The 19,827-nt window shown below is 39.4% G+C and overlaps 2 protein-coding genes across 4 annotated transcripts in view; one reads left to right on the top strand and one right to left on the bottom strand.

The window, feature by feature from the left end:
• The window catches only part of adcy5 (adenylate cyclase 5), a 95,185-nt gene extending 92,022 nt beyond the window's left edge, over positions 1-3,163 (top strand). For 2 of the 3 annotated variants that reach the window (XM_044364850.1, XM_044364848.1), the window contains exon 21: positions 71-3,163. In XM_044364850.1, the coding sequence (XP_044220785.1) occupies positions 71-199 (129 nt within the window). In that variant the 3' untranslated portion in view covers positions 200-3,163. The remainder of the gene's footprint in view (positions 1-70) is intronic. The other variant, XR_006405885.1, reaches the window with a different exon arrangement.
• Positions 2,640-19,133, bottom strand: sec22a (SEC22 homolog A, vesicle trafficking protein). The gene is made up of 7 exons (XM_044364851.1): positions 19,024-19,133; positions 16,230-16,440; positions 13,358-13,521; positions 12,340-12,519; positions 10,453-10,571; positions 9,913-9,978; positions 2,640-8,233 (listed from the first exon to the last, which is right to left on the bottom strand). Exons 2-7 carry the CDS (start codon positions 16,409-16,411, stop codon positions 8,033-8,035), a joined length of 912 nt encoding a protein of 303 aa, XP_044220786.1. The 5' UTR covers positions 16,412-16,440; positions 19,024-19,133; the 3' UTR covers positions 2,640-8,032.
• Between the last annotated feature and the right edge of the window lie 694 nt (positions 19,134-19,827).

Genomic DNA, 19,827 nt, shown 5'->3' with positions numbered 1-19,827 from the left:
GAAAGACAAACTAGTGATGATTATAATGAAAAACTGTAAATACTCACTTTCACTTCCTCTCCGTCCTCAGGTGACCGCAGACCTGTACCAACTCCTGAGCTCCTATAACTACACATTAGAATACAGAGGTATGGTCACAGTTAAGGGCAAAGGAGAGATGATGACCTATTTTCTCACCGGTGGACCCTCCAGCAGTTAACCCACACTAAGTGACAGACAGACACACTGGGGTAGGCACCTTAAACTCTGCCTATGAAACAGCGAGCAGGCTCATGGACCTCAAATAGCTCATGGCGGACTGAGACCATCTCTCTCTTCTTGCGGCACTGATCCCCTCTTGAACCTACTGAGGTCACAACAGGGAAGGATGAGAAAACTCATCCTAATTCTCAGCCTGCGGAGGAGACTACAAGCGGGAGAGTTCTCTCACTAACCTGAGTCTGTCGTTGAGACCAAAGATGTCCAATCAGAGCGTGTAGACAGATTTTGCCGCGTGAGTCTCAGTCCTGATGGGAAAATGTTCTCTGAGAAACTTTGTTTGCTTCATTCTGCTAGATTTTCTGAGGGTTTGAACAAACCTGTGGGAGGACATGAACTGTGTCACTTCCCCTTCTATTTCTCTGCCTTTCTCCTGCTGAAGTATATATGTACATGTAAAACACAGACAGTTTTATGTGTATGTATATGATTGTATGTAAAAACAAATTTTGTCCATGCCGTTGTGATACAGGTACAAATCTCTTAAGTGTGGACACCCCCAAGCAGCACTATCCGTCCTTGTATCAATATCTGATCACAGCAGTAATTAACCGATTGATGGATGAGTCGCAGTAAGTCGTGTCATATCGATGAGGAGGTCCCTCAGAGACAGTTTGTTAGAACAGAGAGAAAACACTCCACAGTGTTCACAGAAAGCCTCCCATCACAAACTCACACCACAGAATCAACAGCATATAAACACACACACACAAAAACACAAAGAGGATGTCAATGAAGAGCTTTTTCTAATCTTCGACATTTTGTATTTTGACTTCAGAACACCAAACCCTATCAGATATTTTAAGATTCTATATTTTGTACATTAATATATTAGAGAGCTATCTATAAACACCAATGTGTATTCAGATGTACATACTGTATCACTCATGTTGGGATTGCAGAGGTCCTCACTGGTGTTGCCTGGTCTTTGCGTAGCAGCATAGCTGATGTACCATTTAGCTTCAGCAGATTGACGCCCCTGAAAGCCTGCTTCTCACTCCTTTCACAGCATCGACTGCTTCGATCTGCAGGAAGTCAACTGTTTGCTGATTGGATGGAGGTTTCAGATGGTTTCCCCTCTTGTGTGTCTGAATCTCACCGTAAGACTTTGAATGACAGACTAGAGGATGGGAATGCATCGGTCTCGGTGCTCAAAAGCCATTTTGCACTCCAGTGCTTTCAGCCGTCCCCCCTTCCCCCCCTCCTTCACACCCCTCTTGCTTGCTCAATCAGATGGTACGACCCAATGAATGTCCAATGATCTCCGATGAGGCCTTTAATATGAACTCTATACTGACGACGGTGATGATGCTCATCCTGTGGACAGGGACAGACAAGCCCACGTGAAAATGTGCCATTTTATCTGCTGTTTTGTTTTTGTTTTTTTTCCAGAGTAGTTTCCTCCAGTATTATAGCATAACTCAGCATGTCACCCTGGACATTCCATGGATTTGGGTGATTTTTAGTGATATTGATACCAAACACTACAGCTGGTTCTGTTTGTCTTGGCTGAGGCCCAGAGTACATTATGAGGTAAACGTTTGGACCGAGTCTCAAGTTTTTATCTGGAGAAAAACCGAAGTTCATTGAAACAAATAAGAAAAAATAAGGCTGGTGTTATTCTGTATTTTTTTTTTACTGTCACCAAAACCAACAATGTCAAAACCAACAGTCCATCTCTCAAGACTGTCTCACTTCCCTTTCCTGTCAGTGGCTTTCAGCCCCACAGCTGAGGCTCAGTCCTTTCCTACACAGCCAGCCACTGCAGTTAGTCAAACAGGGAATAAACAGCACATTTGTTGGAGACGATTTTCAGATGTGGATTAAAACACATAAAGGCTGCTACTGACAGTTGTTTACATTTTTGATTGCTGATCATTTTCACAATAACCATTTTGTCCAAAATTAGTCAGAACAGAGTGAAAATTGCCCAACAAATTTTCCCCAGAGTTGCTTCGACAAGTTGCTTGTATTTTTTAACCAACAGTTAAAAGCCCAAAGAAATCCTGTTAACTGTCACATAAGACAAAACCAAGCAAAAAATCCTCAGAATTGAGAAGCTGAAACAAAAAATGATCAAGTTTGTAAGTTTGATTATAGCTGCCAATTAATTTTCTATCTATTGACTGATTGATCAAATGGTTTTCAGTTCTAATACACATCTGGTGCATTACTATGTATTTCTGGCGGCAGGAAACTACAGTGTTTTAATAGTTTTTGGAGCTATGTGGCACAGAAGAACAAGATGTATCAAGCTTCTCCTACACAGATAATATTTCTCAGTGGATCAGTTTATTGTTGGTTTTGGCCTTCTCATCAGTTTGGATACAGTAAGAAAAATATGGATACATTGTTTTAAATGTTGGTGGTTTTGCTTTTAGTTTCCTGTTTGAAAGGAAGAAGAGAAACTTGGCACTTAGTCCAAATGTTTGCATGGAGCGTTTAGAATGAAAATGCGCCTGCACTGGTCTACTCTGATGGTTTCTGTTTTGTTAATGTACTGTACTGCTGCAACCATTATCTTCACACACCACTACTAAAACTTTAAGTGTCATCCCATGTGACTCATTGAATGCAGTGCCATTCTATGCCCTTGTGAGCCCCTTTTCTACTGTTTATTGTGCAGGAATGTGCCATTAGAAAACACGGGGGGGGGGGGGGGGGGTTGGGGAGAAGGCACAAATCAGAAATGAGGGATGTTTGAGTTGGTTGGAAAAGTAGAAGCTCAACTTCATTCATTTCTACAGCTGAGGATCCTCATAATGACTGATTAGATAAGGTGAGGTGGCACCTGTGGCAAAAGCAGCTTGAGACAAAACCATGGGTTGTTTTTGTTGTCATGCCAAACACTATGCTCTTTTTTTTTTTAAACAGTCAAATAAACTGCTGAGATGTTTCACAGGTACAACATGATTTCATCTGGATTCTTTTCTGCATAATCTGTCAGTTTACTGAGGGATTTAATGTCTGTTTACTTTTTTACAAGCTGTTGTCTTATCACACTTAATCATACGAATAGTACCAGAGCTGGAGAATCTGTATAAAAGCTAGTCTTTTTTCCTCCAAAGACCTCAGACATACACTACATGGCCAAAAGTGTGTTGACACTCTAGCTTGGACTTCTTAATGCTTAAGCATATAATGTTTTATATAATAGTGTGCTTCCAACAGTTTGTGTTTGACCCTTTCCTGTCTCAACATGACACTGCACAAAGCCTTATCACCCAGCATCAGTGTTGGACCTCTCGAACGCTCTTGTAGCTGAATGGGAGAAAATCTCTGCAGCCAGGTTTCAACATCTGGCAGAGAGCATGAAGTCAGAAGAGTGGAAGCTGTTATAGCAGCAGATTAATGGCCATAGTTCTGGACTGTAATCTTTCCCTCTTTTATAACCTTTCTTATGCAACAATGCTTGAAACTCCTCTGCCTCAGTAGGTTGAAATAGTTGTGACATGTTCATATATCACCAACAGATGGCAGCAGCAGTACATCACTTGGTCTCCATGGAGGGTCCTTTGTCTTCTTTACATCATGATTACTGTTTATGCATGATGGAGGAGATGGAAGCAAAATGATAATCTGCTGATTAGCACCCTAAGTGTTACCTCATCCGTTACAGTTTTAATATCTATGTTTATATAGTAGTCAAATCACTGGTCATTACATCAAATAAGAATCAATCAGTCTTAGTTAATATTTGTGATATGAATTTAATTAGCCATGTCGGACTGTAATTGAGAATTTAATTATCTAAATACAAATGGTGTAATTTTAGATTCAATTTAAGGATTGGAGGAATGGTCAGACATGGAATGAAAGGCCACTGTATTACAGACAGTGACCACAGTGGTGTTTACTTGGCTTCTCACAGGGGAACTCAAACTCAAGCCCGAGTTGGAGCAAATATGTTTCAGTTTAAATCAGTTTAGTTCAGTTTTCAGTTAGATGATTTTGACCTTTTTGCACAATCTGAGAGTCCCTGACTGTGTGAGCTTTGCCACAAAAACATTTATCACTACTGAAATTCACTTGAAGCATGTTGAGCTGAAATTGTGCTTCCAAGTAGTCTGCAATTTACACCTGCAGGAACCATTTGTCATTTAAATCCGCACACTTCCTGCTCAGGGTAAAATATATCCCTGTTTCATTAATCTACATCTGGAAGAAAGTGGTGTTCTGTATAATGAGGTGCACACAAATAATATCAGTTATAATAATCACAATGTCTTTTGTGGCATTACTTGCTAAATTAAAGGGAAAAAAAAAAAAGTGCTGCCTGAAAAATGTTTCAGCTGCCTCTGAATCATGAGGCAATCTTTTACTTGTTGTTGCTCCAAAGAGAATAAAAATGACTGAATGGGTGGGGAACATTAAACTCAACTCAGCAGCTGAAACATCAGTGCACACGTGTAGCATTTAACATATCCTGGAAGCTCCAGCCTCCAAGGTCAGATAAATGTTTTCTTTAAATAACAAAAGACTTGGATCTGATATTCTCCTTATTACAGGATACGTTGAGTCTTGTAATATACATATATATTTTCATAATTCAGCTTTTCACAATTACAGCAACATTCATCAGATCTCACTGAATGCCTCATTAACCTACAGCAGTGCTATGATAGGACATTCAGTTTTGGTTGAAGAATGAATATCATCGTATCGGTAATCTCAGTTTTTTTAATGTTCCATGTTCTATAGCTGAGCTCATAGACAATGAGGCCTAATACAAGAGAAGATATATTTCAAGTGGACTGAACCAGATCACATTATGATGAATCAAAGTGTCTCCATGAGTAGGAGAAAACTGATCTCAGATATGCTTCAAATCCAGTGTTCTAACACATTTTCCATTTCAAATTAAATCCATTCTTTCCCAGGTCTTCATTTTCTGAATTTAACAATAGTTATAATTCATAACATGTGTATGCTAATTATGACTGGGGAACTTTAAAAGGTGTCACATGACACTCTAGTGTAAAATAAAACATTAAGGTGAAAATTTAGCACAACACACACAACATGTTTTTAGCAGTTCATTCCAAAGATTTCAAGACCTGGAAATGATGACATTAGTTTTCCACAATTAGATAAACCAGTATAGAAACTGTGGTTACTCTCCATATTTTACACTTCACACCCACACTACATGTTTACTGGAACTGCTGTGAAAAAGCAGAATGTGAGCACAATCTGAGCCAGTGAAGCTCAATCCAGATCTGAGCCATGTGGTAAAAAGCCCTATTAGGTCATGTAGGTGTGGTACCGCTGTTGGAAAGCAGAGAACATTCAGACAGCGTGATGATGAATCATACGAGGCTGAAGTTTTGCAGTGGTCCCCTGACAGATCTGTAGTACAGATGCCAGATGAATGTGGAGTACACGCTCCTTTTCGTTTTCACTTTTAACTTCATCCAGAGAGACTGATTATTTTTAAAAAAACAAAAAAAACCTTTATAACAATCGTGGCACAACTGTTGAGCTACTCATAGACAACGAACAATAAAGGCATGATGTAAGTCTCTGTTCTTCTCCATTTGTTTGCTATAATTTGTCGGTGAGGTCGAGAAGCTGGGAAATCTTCCCATAATTCCCTTAAAAAAATCTCACACTGCCTAACAATGATGAATGTGGCTTCTCCTGACTGTAACTGTGTTAAATGTGAACACTGCTAATATCCATCAAACAGGCAGAGGGTGAGATAGTGAGTTTTTGTCTTCATAAGTGGCAGACGCCACTATGTCTGAACTGAGGGGCTCGGTGGGAGGAAACGCAGCCCGAGGTTGCTCAGATGATACAGGCAGCAACCAGCCTCGACAACACAGCCACACATCTTTACTGCTGCCAACACAGACCTGTTTATTGACAGAGTCACTTGACACTGGCATATGCTTGAAGCTGCGTAGGCGAGGAAGTTGGGAATGAATGCTAACAGGCTGTTTGTGTCTGAGCATGAGTTACTTTGTGACGACTAGACATCAGTCTGAGTACAAAGTTGAGCAATCATAAAACCACAAATAAAATTAATGATTTATATGAATCTTCACTGACCAGATGTCATTGAACAGTCAGTCAGTAAATAAATAGCAAAATTAACTGTCTACAAAACAACATCTGCAAAATAAGATATGAGCATTGGCTCCTGACTAAACAGAACACAGCAACACTGAGATGAGGGCCATACACACCAGGCAGCATTGCATAGTTTTAAACCAAGATCTAAACCAGGGTTCTGCACCGGGTCAGGTACCCATGGGTACGTGTGCAAAAAGTGCATGTAATGGGTTAAGAAAACAAGAGAGATAAAAAGATGGGGGAAAAAGCAGGAAAAAATAGATGTCAGTGGGTTGTGGGTAAAAAAAAAAAAAAAACATGAGATGAAAAAGAAATTGAAATTCAAGTCTTGTGGTCCTCGCATTTTATCTTTAGCAAAGTACTTGTATTAATCTTAACATCTTCTCTAAAATAATTTCTGCCATATGCTGGTTAAATCTATTCAGCCTAATTAATACTACATGGGTTTTTGTTCAAGCTCAAGGAGTCAACAGGGCTGAGAATCAAGCCTTAATTCTTTTAGGATACCAACTGACATGTGTCTGTGGATCTGTGTATTGAAATGATCCAGGATTAGCATATCCTGGTTACTGTACTACTTCTATCTTTATGACATGTCCGGTTTGTGTTATGGACATCAATTGATGACATGCTCTGCAGCACAACCAATGTGTGTTACACTTTAGTCTTGGTTATCAGATATTTCCTTGATTTAAATCATAAATGTACTCATTTTAGACTGCATGTATTTACACCAAGTTCTCTATATGGTGGCTTTGTGTTGGGACAAAGCCACTGATTCATTCAATAAGTTTCACTTTAAGGACCAGTGTGTAGGCTTAAGTAGCATCTAACTGCGAGGCATGTAGGAGAACCTACGGTGGCCACGAAACTCATGAATAACGTGAAATTCCCTCTCTTGAGTCAGTGTTTGGTTTGTTCATTCTGGGCTACTGCAGAAACAGAGCGGTGCAACATGGCAGGCTCTGTGGACGAGGACCAGCTCTCTCTGTAGATATAAAGGGCTCATTCAAAGGTAACAAAATCACAATTATTCTTATTTTCAGGTAATTATACACTAATTAAAACATACTTACAAATATTATATTCCATTTCTGCCAAGTCCTTTCTGCTAGATGCTACTAAATTCTACAAACTGCACCTTTATTTTTTAAGAAAAACAAAAAAAGCTTTCATATTCCTCAAAGTAAGGTATCAAAAAAGTATAATTTTGGTACTGGTTAATTCAGATATTGTATTTGCACCACCATCTAAAAAACAATAAATTCCTGGTAACAACTAGACAGCTTTGAACAGAGTGAGTGTGTGATTATACCGTACGTTGGGTTCTGATACTTATCTTTGCAGCTACGTGGAAGGTACAGGTTTGCAAAACTGCTCATGTGCAGGACCCTGACTTAAACTATGGCTGCACTTAAAATAAGTAAAAGTAAATATATTTGTAAAACAATGGTGGGGAGCAGACAACTCCCAAAATCAATCCAATAAGATCCGTATATACTTGGGGCTTGTGGCAGAGTTTTATCCAAGTCCACACCGTGATCAGTGGACGATGGTTGGTGTGAACAGGAACTGTGGTGCTGCGAGATTTTTGGTTTCTCTTCCTGAACGTTGTCCCCAGACTGACCAGTGCCATCTCTGCTGCATGTGCGGGACATCTGACTGGAGGTCCGTTAGTCCTTTGTGTTTAAGGTCTTTGTCAGACGTTGTAGTCTGGTGCTTTGCCCAGCGGTTGCCTCAGTTTGATTTGCAAGGTCATGAAGGCCCCCACCGCCACATGGAAGAGGATCTGCCACATGTTCCTCAGTTCATACAGATACATGTTGGACAGACAGATGAGTGCAAATGCCAGGAAGGACTTACTGTTCCTCCACACGGAGAAGTAGGCAAACAGGTAGCACTGAAAGGAAACGGCAGAGAAGAATTTGAATGCTGCACGCTTTTTTTTAGTGACTGACATTGAGCAGTAACATGTTTTCATCAGTAATGTCCTTCACAGAACAATAAGTCTAGTTAGTAAAGCTGGCCAGACACTGTGCTTTGTTATTAGTCTTGTATGTTGTGTTTACTCAAGGCCTTTCTGCTAAGGATGCACGATATTGGATTTTTTGCCAATATATATATATATCTGATATGCCGATATTTCCAACTCATTGTGGCCGATTGCCAATGCCGATACTCATATATGCACATATTTTTACCAGCTGTCTGAGGAGACTATTATACATGCAAGCATAGATTGTACTAAGTATGATCAAGAAAGACAATATATGAAGGAAGAACTTAGGAAGACTGGAGTTCAGGAGCTCAGCATGAAAACTTTAATGAACCTGCCAAGTGGGTGGAGCAGCAGAGTTTTCTTTGAGTTTATTAGACAGACAGGATTAATGTGTAGGATTTAATCTCTGGACCACACTCCAGAGCAGAAGGTGGCGGTAATGCACCTAATATGCTGGTTATAAACCAAAAAGAAGTCCCCCTCCCCCCCTAACTTTAGCCCCGGCTCTCCATGTGGAACCAACCAGAGCACTGAGCCCCGGCTTGTTATTCAGGTTAAAGTGGGAGGAAGCAGCGGGTCTGACGGGCAGCTGAGTGAAGTGGAGCCTGCGGAGGAAACACCGGGACCGTCAGGATGACATGGTCCGTCGACAGAAGCACAGTCAGGCGGCGGAGGAGAAGGTGAGAACTTGCTGATGCCGATATTTCATTTAAGAGCTTTTATCAACTGATACTGATAACGTGCCGATAATATCGTGCATCCCTACTTTCTGCAAAGCCTGAACCTGCAACTTTTATGCTCACACTGTATGGATCAACTAATCCGCCACGACTTGTGGTGGGAGCTCATGCTGAACGTAAGCACAGAACCCCCGGTCTGTTTGGTCCAATAAAAATGATTCAAACAAGGCGACTGCATCCTCAACAATGTTGACAAAAAGGGAAATGCAACATTACTTTGTGCCAGTCTACTATGAGCAGAGTATGAAGAAAAAATTGTGTGGCTGGAAGATGAAGACAATATAATCATCTTCAATTTTATATCACAGCAGTCACAGTGAACACTACAGTTTTAGTTTTGTACTAGTGATTACTCCAATAATATTAAAACAAGCTCACTATGGTTTAAAATACATGTTTTGACGGCAGTCATCCAGAAAATTGGATCATGGAACTGTTCAACCTGCAAGACAGCCAACCAAAATTACTGACATTCGTCTGAGAGCCAGACTGTTGATCATTCAGGCAAGTATTTGGGCCATGTTCCCTAAAACTGCACATCAAACCACAATCAATCTGTCAGAAATTTGGCACGATTCTAAAATTAGTTAAATCTGTACAGTGTCTGCCTGGATTAAGTAAGAAATCCTGTCTGGTAACTTTGTTTCCCCCCATCAGTGTATCAATTTGCAGTGCTCCATTTAGTATCAAGACTTGCACAGGAGGAGCTGATGAAAATGTTTTAGTGGGGTAAAAGGCATTGTGCCTTTGCTAATGTTAGTCTAGCTGACAAGCTGCTGAGCTGTAAAGTGCTGTTAGTCAGCCAGTGATGGGCTGCTCTTACCACAGAATGTCACTTACCTGATACAGACAGGCTGCTGTGCCGAGGAAGAAGGCAATCACATAATTAAAGTCTTCATCGTCATTCTGGAGACAGGAGGAAAAGGTAGAGTTTTTAGCACTAGTCATCCAAGTCTAAACAAAGCACCATGAAACCAATATGATGAGAATAGTCCCCTCATTTAGTCTCATGTAGTTTTACAGAATAGGAAGTTTCATTTTGTAGTTTTGCCATTGTTTTTATTGGTTATGACAGCATTCTACATTGTGTGACATTATATGATAACATATCTACAATAAAGTTGGATGTTTTGCTAACCCAGGGCTTTGTTTAAAACTGGTCTGACTGTCTGACAGTTTGTTTCTTGACCTGTCAGACTTCATTTTAGCGATGTAGCCATGTTCCCAGGTCTCAGGAAGTAATTTTGTGAGTACATTATTGTTATTACCTATAGGACAGACAGCCAAAACTATGAAAATAAGACCCAGCTTGTATAAAACTGAGATTTCCCTTTAAGAGAAACTGAATCTCTTTCATTATCAAGTCAGTCACATCCTCACCTGTAGTATGCTCTCAATAGCGTGGACTCCTCTCAGCAGGTTCAGGCCTCCACAGAGGACACTGAGCACACAGGAGACGATGCCAGGGAGAGTCACTGGCTCCAACATCTGTGTGGGAGCTGGAAGAATTTAAGATTGAACATTAAGTAAAAAAAATAAATCTGCTTTCCAAGATACATGACAAAACGTTTTATGAAATGTTCTCATTCGTGACTTCCAAAACATTTTTGGCATGGTAAGCAGAGTGATGAGTCACTATTATCAGATTAGCATACTTCATCACTCAGGACAGAAAGATTTATGTTGAGACTGAGACTGGCAAGGACAACAGAGAGTGAACAATGCGTGGAAAGCTGCCTCGAAAGATGTCAGGGGGAAACACAACAGCTCTAAGTGACCCAAGGTGGCATCGCTTAGCTCGAGGCAGTTGAGGTGTGACGGTGCGTACAAAGGGGTTGTTTTCTGGAGCAGCTGAGGGGTGGGGAGTCTGAGCCACACAAAACACAGGAGCTGTTTGACTAAGCAGCTGGATATCTGACCACCAGACACAGTATCCTTAAGGGATAAGGCTGGTGATATTATACTATATTTTTCTTATTGTCAACAAATACCATGAAGGGCACGCTAACAGGCATGACCAGTGCATCCAAAGCCTGATATATCTTTCTCCTCTGTGCCACAGAGCTCCATTTTCCCCCAAAACAATTACAAACACATCAATGAGCCACACTGCTGCATTGGCTGAAATGTTTCTTCATTACCACGAACACACACAGTTTGTTTTAAGTCTATCCCACACACACACACACACCACCCTGCTGCCTGAAATACTAATCTGAGCACCAAATGTGATTAACATATACATTATTTCCTCCTGTCTGAGTTTGCTAAAAAGCTCCAGCTGTTTTATGATATTACTGGGCCTTTAAAAGAAATGACACAATACATTTGTGACCCATTTTTAAAGATTCACATGTAAGCAACGCGAAAGGCTTGTTAACAGACAGGGTAGTGAAGTCGAACTATTGAGAGACTAATTTATTGTTGGTTTTAGTATTTTCATGTGATTTGTTGACAATAGAAAAATACAGAACAACATCTGAACCTTTAATGTTCTTTTTTTTTGTTTGTTTTTTAAACATCATTGTGAAAAGCTCAGAAAATGTTTCATGTAATTGAAAGTGAAAGAAAAAAAGGAGAGTAAACACAAAATGTGCTGTTGACTATCTATAAAAAGTCATTATTAAAACAATAAATGCTGTGCTGCAAATTGTTTATTCTGAAATCCAATTTTTATCTGAAGTTTTTTTGTTTTTTTTTAAATCACATTTTCACCTGTTTTTTAAAGTTCAAAGTACATGATGTGACAGAAAAACAGACTTATTTCATGTGAAACTACACATGATCTACAGTATGAACCAATTACAATATCCCAGTACAGGACAGTAGAATATAACCACATCTATATGCAAGTAGAGGAAGTATTTAGGACTGGAGAAACTGGGTGGACAGGAGTTTATTTTGGTACTGGTCTGCCCCTTTACGCATCATAACAAGGACACGCACAGTCTACACGTATTGTCAGACCCAGCAGCTCAAAAATGAACACTGACAGGTGTGACGGTGCATCCAGTATCTTTCCTTTACTGCTGTAGTGAAGGATACTATATACTGCAGAAATCATGTGACCTTTCTATGTCATTGTGTTACAAAGACCAGCAGCAGTGTTAATCATGCCAAGCAATGAGGGAAGATAAGATAACACTTTATTGATCACCAGGGAAATTAAGTAAGTAGTATATTACACTAGCAAACCTCTTTCATGCTTGAATGGGGCACGTATGTGTATATGTGTATATATGTGTGTGGCAGCGGCTCGTGTCCTACCTATGCCCTTGTACTTAGAGGGCGTGTGCACTGAGAATCCGTTGATAGCCTGCAGGTCCTCAGGGGAGAGCTGGTACGGTGGTCGCAGTTTGATCTCCGTCTGCATGTCAGCCAGGTTGATCTTGGTGGATAGCGAGCGAGGGCTGTTGTAGCGCTGTTTGGTCTTCTGGATGAAAGTGTCTGATGGATGACAGTTAGCACAACAAGAAGGTGATTAATAACAGGGAAGGAAACGAGGGAGATACACAGATCATCTGTAGCAGGAGATTCTGTCAGGGATAAAGCAAGACTCCAGTCTCTCGGTACTTTGCATTAGTTCTGTGATGATGAGTCGATAAATCAACAGAAAATTACTCAACCGTTTTTTCAATGAGTATATTGTTAAATTATTAACTAAAAATGCCAAATATTCTCTGGTTTCCAGACTTTTATATAATTGCAAATATGTTTGGGTTTTGGGCTGTTGGTTAGACAAAGAAAGTAATTTTGAAGATTTCAGTTTGGCCTCTGTGAACTTGTGCTGGGGGCATTTTTCCATATTTTATGACATTTTACAAACCAAACAATTCAAGAATTAATCACAAAAATATTAAAACACATTCATCAAGAATGTTACTTTGTTACAGTCAGTGACGGAGGCTTTTTACAGCCAGCGGTTTGTTGACACTTCTGTTTACCAAGTGGGAGGTATTGTCGCTGTTTCCAACTCTGAAGTACAAACCACAGGCTGACATGAAGGTTTTTACTGACTGCTGTTGCTCACATCTTCACTTTAAATGATATGACTTGAATGCAGCATTACTCAAATTGTTAGGCGTCCAATTAAAAGTGTCGACATGAGGCTAAACTTGTAGGAGGAAGTTTTCCTATTTTTTTTTCCTTTTTATTGATGAATGTTTGTGCAAAGTGAGGAGGCTACAAAGAAGCCCTTTCTCTTTGACTCTGAGTGACGGACATAATGAGGTTCAGTCAGTAGAAACATTCTGTCAAACACGGTGTGATACTCCATGGAACTCACCAAACTCGATGAAAGAGTACGGCCGCACAGCGCTGCTGATTCTCTTTGTGTCATAGGTGACGATAAACTCCTTCTGTAGCTCATCCAGGAAGCAGAAGGCCAGCACGTTGGGGTAGTTTGCGGTGCACACCATCAGATATCCAACACCCAATGAGCTTGTAAAACTGAAACACATACACACTCATTATTGCTTTTCATGCGCTGCACTCTTGTTCTCTTGACACAAACTTTATAGAGTTAAATAAGGTGCAGATTTTAGAAAAAAAATAAATAAATACAACGGTATTTCTGATTATGCTGGTTGCGGCTCTGAACACACTATTTCAGCACATTTGTGCCTAACATTCACAGCTAATTAAACAAAACACCACATTCAAATGCATTTTGGCAGACACCATCTTTTGGCCCTGCAGTGTTATTTGATACACAGAGCACAAATTAAATTCCCCAGATACAAAGACTTCTACATTATCTGAATAGCTCAGAGCACAACTGAGGGGAAAGCCGGTTATCACAACAACATCTAAATTGATGTGGAACATAAATGTCTACAAACAGTACAGACTGAGGCGATGCTTATCATGGGACTCCACAAAAAACGGAGGTGTAGATATCTGAAGAATGAGGATGCATCTGATGCCAGCATGTCAATACTTAGCTGCGGTGCCTCAGAACTCATATACAAATAACAGACAGAGGCTGGCTGGCACCTTCCTCTCATAAGCTCATAAGATTCTTGACACTGTGTGTCTAATTTTGTGAAAAACACAAAATCTCCCCTCACAGTCACTCCACACCAGGTTGGGAGTGACAATACTAATGTGTGGTGTAATTGGATTTTATGCCTATAGTAAGAAAGTAAAATTAATTTATATAGCACCTTTCTAAAGCATATGTAACAGAGTCCTTCACAATAAAAAACTGAGGCAACAGAAATGAAAAAAAAAAATTCCATTCAAAGGGAATGAATTCTAAAATTTATAAGCCACAACCTCAAAGATAGTCTTCTTTAGTTAAGGCTGGAGGGAGGAACAGCCAACAAGCACTGATGAGAGGACCTCAGAGACCTGCTGGTGATTTAGGGCAGTAGTAGCTCACTGATGCAGGCAGATGCCTGACAGATGCCTGCAGAGCTCTGAAATCCATCACACGAATCTTGCAGTCGATACTGGCTCCCAGTGTGAAGAAATCAAGATCAATGTCACATAAGACGTTTTAGAGGGTCTGGTCAAAAGTCAATGTTCACCTGTGACATCCAACTGACCACATATACGTTTCCCATTACCTTCAGAGTGTCTGGACAGAATGCACAGACTGACAGCCTGGATTTTATTTTAGTGCTACCATGTAAGAAAAATATCAGAAACTCACTGTTGAATAAAAAGTCAAGTAAAGTGAAGTAGCCTGTTAAGCTTGTTGTAAAGTCACTAAAGGTCCCTTTACACTGAATGATTTGGTTTGAGACAAAAGTTGACAAAGTTGAGACAACCAAAGACAGCCTGCAGCTGACAGTGTCAGAAATTTAAGACCAAATTCTCACAATATGACTGCTGCTACGGCCCACATCTACAAACCAACCAATCAGGATACAATATGAAATGATGCAGAATACACTGGCCAGCGCAATATTTCATAAGTGGCATTTTTAAATAAAGTTTAGGGAAAAAACACACATGCTGATTAATATGTCCATGAAACACACAAAACAATGGAAGTGAAACAAAAAAATGATGAGCTTCTGCTTTCATATACTTTTTTCTTCTTGGCGCTACAATTCACTTCATATTCATCGCACAATCTGACAGCTTCAAACTGATACCGTGCAGACTGACACAGACTGCAACCAAGAACCAAGACTGTATTATTAGACCCATCTTGGACAGTGTGACATGCAAAAAACATGACTGTCACAAAGTCTAAAGGCGACTTTAATCCTACCAGTTCTGTTCTAAATCCCTACTGGGATATTAGAGAAATACTATGCAGTCAACTACTGTAAACTAGTCTCTCTATCTGAATAAAGTCAGCTATTACTGACATAGTTTACCAGTGGTGGGTAATATTACAGATTATATTTTTCACAGTCCTGCTGAATAACACAAGGAATCAGCTGCTTTTGTGACACAGAAATATTTGAGGCATAACAACAGCCTCTAAAGGGTTCAGTATATCACAGAAGAGATTAACCCGTGACTTTAAACCTGCCTTTCTCATTCTGACCTTCTCTGTCTTCTGACCTTCTCTTCTTCAGATGCTTCAGGCTCTCATTGATTAAAGAGACACTTATCAAAAGAGACCGTGGTTGTTGAAAGGTGCAGCTGGCTCATTGATGGCTCACTCTGAGTTTCTTTTAAACTCATGTCCTCTATCTTAATAAGACTAATTAGCTCTTAACAAACAGTACGTGAGAGAGCGAGTGAGAGAGTTTCAAAGCCTTTTTCCCGAGCACCAGCGGGGCTTTTTAGAAACAGTTTGACACCTTAAATGAAGGCCTTGCTGTCAAATCAATTCAATTAAAAAGCACTTTTCCGTCAAAACTTTGTTAGAAGGGGTCAAGAGGAGTGCAGAAAAACTGCTAACAGCAAACAGTTTAATCACCTGTGGGAGTTAAAGAAGGGAGATGATCTAAATCTCTAAAATTAAATCTCTCAACCTGAAGAGATTGAAATGTGTCAATTGAATGAATTCACTCATACAAAAAAAAAAAGGGCCACATAATGTGCAGCTGGATTTGATGTTCATGGAAAACACTAAACTATCCACTTTAACAGAGGTATTATAAGTGGATATATTTTATATATTATTGAATGTGACAGCTCGTTTTAAAATGACTGAACATTTGGAGTTTAAGTCAACATTCCATATGACCTACTTGACATTGTATGGTCCCGTTTTTAGTGTGCAGCGGTCCGGGAACTGGCTGAGTTTCTTGGAGAGACCTTTGAGGTGCCTCTTGGTTTCCTGAAGCTCTTTGTCCTGCTCATAGTCAGTGGATGCAGAGAGAGGCAGGCCATCCCCGACCCGAACCACAGAGGCAAACACCACCATCGACATCTTACAGCTCTGGCACTGTCACTGAAGCCCTGCATAGACATGGAGAGAAGTGAGAAATCTTCTTGTTTTTTCATTCAAAACCATGTCTAATTCAATGGTAATAAGTATAAGATCTTAAATACTTAAAAACATTGTATTTTGTCATCAATATGACCCATCTTGGTGGCAGTGTCTTTAGCTGTGTTTCAGTTGTTTTGAAGTTTGACTCTTAGATCATGCTGTATTCATATGTTCACCCCCACTCTAAATGAGTCAAGCAAAAATCTATTGTTGCTTTCCAAAATCTCAAATATCATACTTTTATAATATTGAGGATTTTACAATAACACACTGAGAAATGAAATGGAGCTACTACTTTATTTTTGCTGTTTAGATAATGGATGGAAATGTCAAGCTACAATAACTTTCAACCCAACTTTATTGCTTATGTGAAATGTTTAGACAGTTCATTCTCTTACTAACAAACTATTCAAATGTTTGTCGTAGCATCTCAGATATAAATAGGTGTGTGCAGTCTTTCTGTTGACTCTAATTCAGTGTTTCTAAAACTATGGTTCCTAACACAAAGTGGGTTACAGGCCCTTTACGAGTGGATCCCAACAAAATATCTTTATGTGTATAATTCTTTACACACAGTTTTTTGGTCTCACAGAGTTCAAAATGCTCCTATAGCAGCTCTACCCTGCACTGGTATCTGCTTATATTGCTTATAATGTGTGTCAGCAGACATTTTCCACATTCCTGTCAATCTCCTGCCTGACTGTTGTTCCTCAAGATGCCTATCCACAACCAAGCATCACCTTTAAAACCAAACTGAAGGCATGTCAGTATAAAAATAAGGTTTACATTTTTCATACGGTTTTGCCACATAACTTAGAAACAGTGTGGAGTGGCTGCAGTGTGATTTGTATGGAGAGCTGTTATGAAAGCTTTAAAAGCAGCTAATTATTAGACACCTGCACAGTAACACCCAAAGGGGAAAGCGAGGGAGTTCTGCCAGAACAAAGCTGAAAACTTCAAAAGACAGTGTCTCAAAAGTAAAAGAAAATATAAGGTAGAAGGGGTGAAACTATACCAAAGAAATCGGTTTTCATCAGATACCAAATGATACCGAAGCCAGAGTCACCAATACTGATACTAATACCAATTAGTTTTATTATTAAAAGCTCTCCGCTTAGGGAAGAGCTATGAGGTGAACAGGCTACTTCTGAATAGATTTTCATTACAACAGAGATGTGACAAATAATAAGCGTTTCTTTTTACTATTCCCTGTAGTAACACACAAAACAATGTGTGATGGTGAAGATAAATAACAAAAATGTTTATTATGTGACTTCACTGAACTAACAAGGTGATCTGTAGCAGCAGAGAAGAAAAGAATTACTATTAGTGCTATCAATACTTTAGTAGACTTTTTTAACCATTTGTTTTCCCTTTAAAAATACAACTATGTACTCAGAGTCATTCACATGCATATACAGAGATACACTTACATCTACATATACTGAGATATACATGAATTTAAAGTAAACTAAAGTGGGTGCAGAAGACAAAGACCTTTCCTTATAACTCATTCAAGATAAATAGGATCGATTGATCTGCTGATTTCTCCAAAGGTGGTTTAATGCATACAGAGCAGTGTGTATTTTTTCTCTCATTACTAAATCAGTAAATTCAGTCACACTAACCTGTGATACTGGCTAAAGATGTAAAATAAAGTTTATGATTGATGAAAATTACTTACTTATGTTCTATAATTTTAAGTATTTTGATGCCTGCCTTTATTTTTTCATTGGCTAATGGAGATGTTATCATACTTAGCTATAAATTCATAAGCCTGGTTCTTTGGGACACACTAAATGCTAATTAATGATGCACGTGTCGGTCGATGTGCGATCGGTGTGTGGTCAGTTGTGCAGTCAGTGTGTCAGTGGGTGTGTTGTCGGTTGTGCGGTCGGTGTGTCAGTGGGTATGTAGTCGATGAGTCGGTGGGTGTGTGGACGGTTGTGTGGTCGGCGTTTGGGAACCATGGACAGCTCCACACAATGAAAGGAAGCGCTAGCGCTGGGAGGCATTTTCATCGCACCGAGGATTCATTGCACTCATACAGGACGTAAAAGCTTCAAAACAAACTCAAGAGCTCAACATTAGTATCTAGTTTGATACAATGAACAGCGAGCAAGACTCCATGACAACGTTTAGACAGGAAAAAGACGTTTAAATCAGCTAACGTTAGCTAACTTTAGGCGCCGCCTGTAAGTAACATAGCGTTCATCTGTGCAGCAGCAAGCTAGTTTATTTACATCTGTTAACTCTGCCACTCCAATGCTGAGCACATTAACTACAAGATTTCTCTACTGGAAAGTTTCCTATAATACTAGCGGCCAATTTACAGTACAGAAAACTACATTACTAACGTTAACTACAGACCAGGTTAGCAGCTAACTACATTAGCTTCTTCAACAACATTTCCGTTCAGCTAACGTTAGCAGGTTAAGAAGCTAACAGCTACCTACTTTGCACTCCCACAACTTAGGACAACGCTATACGTACACCTGAAAAAAAAACACCCATGTCTGACAAGCTGAGAGAGGTAGTTGGATCTTCACTACCTGGTAAACGAGTGTAGCATCATGCGGAAGTCTGTGATGTGCAGCTGTGTCACTGCTGTGCACAGAGCTAACAGCAGCGGCGATCCTGTACGTGTACGTGGCTGTGGCGCTTTGCATTGTGGGTAAAGCCAACTTCTCATCAGCACCAAATGAAAAAAGATTCTCTCTTGTCATAATAATAATAATAATATTAATGATAATAACAATAACGATAATGATAATAATAATAATAATAATAATAATAATAATAATAATAATAATAATAATAATAATAATAATAATAATGAATATCTAATCAGGGATATTTTAACTTCTGCTCCGCACATTACAGTTAATATTAAGATAGCATTTCCTCCCCAAAAACAAATTAATACAAAAAAATGACATACTTACTATCCCCAACATTCTTCTGCAAAACGGAGTCGATTTCTCATGTATTTAGTTTTTGCACTCACTCACTCAGTTTATGGGCTCAAACTGCCTTTTTAATCTGGTCATTATTGATGTGTCTTGTCCACCAAATATAACTTTTTATTTATTTAAAAATGTTTTACAGTTCTAAATGCATGCATTTATGAAGGCTGTTTTTTTCTTCTCTGCATATTGTCTTGTGTTATTCTCTGTACTATGTCTTATTATTTCAATAAAGTTGTTTTAAAAAAAATCAGTGCAATGATGCTGTTTGCAATTTAATCGAGCTTTATAATAATAATAACAATTTGAATCACCATCATCATCATACTCATAATCACAATCATAATAATGATTCTTAAGGTAACTTATGATCTCCCAGAGCAAGTTGGG

This window comes from Thunnus albacares, chromosome 11, assembly GCF_914725855.1.
Source record: "Thunnus albacares chromosome 11, fThuAlb1.1, whole genome shotgun sequence".
Taxonomy (NCBI): domain Eukaryota; kingdom Metazoa; phylum Chordata; class Actinopteri; order Scombriformes; family Scombridae; genus Thunnus; species Thunnus albacares.
Note: the sequence above shows the minus strand (reverse complement) of the source record. Positions and strands in the feature narration are given on the sequence as shown.

Coding starts and splice junctions, on each gene's coding strand:
- sec22a (XM_044364851.1), bottom strand. CDS start 16,411: ATGTCGATGGTGGTGTTTGCCTCTGTGGTTCGGGTCGGGGATGGCCTG. Junction 10,572..12,339: donor CTCTAAGTACAAGGGCATAG/GTAGGACACGAG, acceptor AAATTCTTCCAG/CTCCCACACAGATGTTGGAG. Junction 9,979..10,452: donor CTATTGAGAGCATACTACAG/GTGAGGATGTGA, acceptor TCCTGTCTCCAG/AATGACGATGAAGACTTTAA.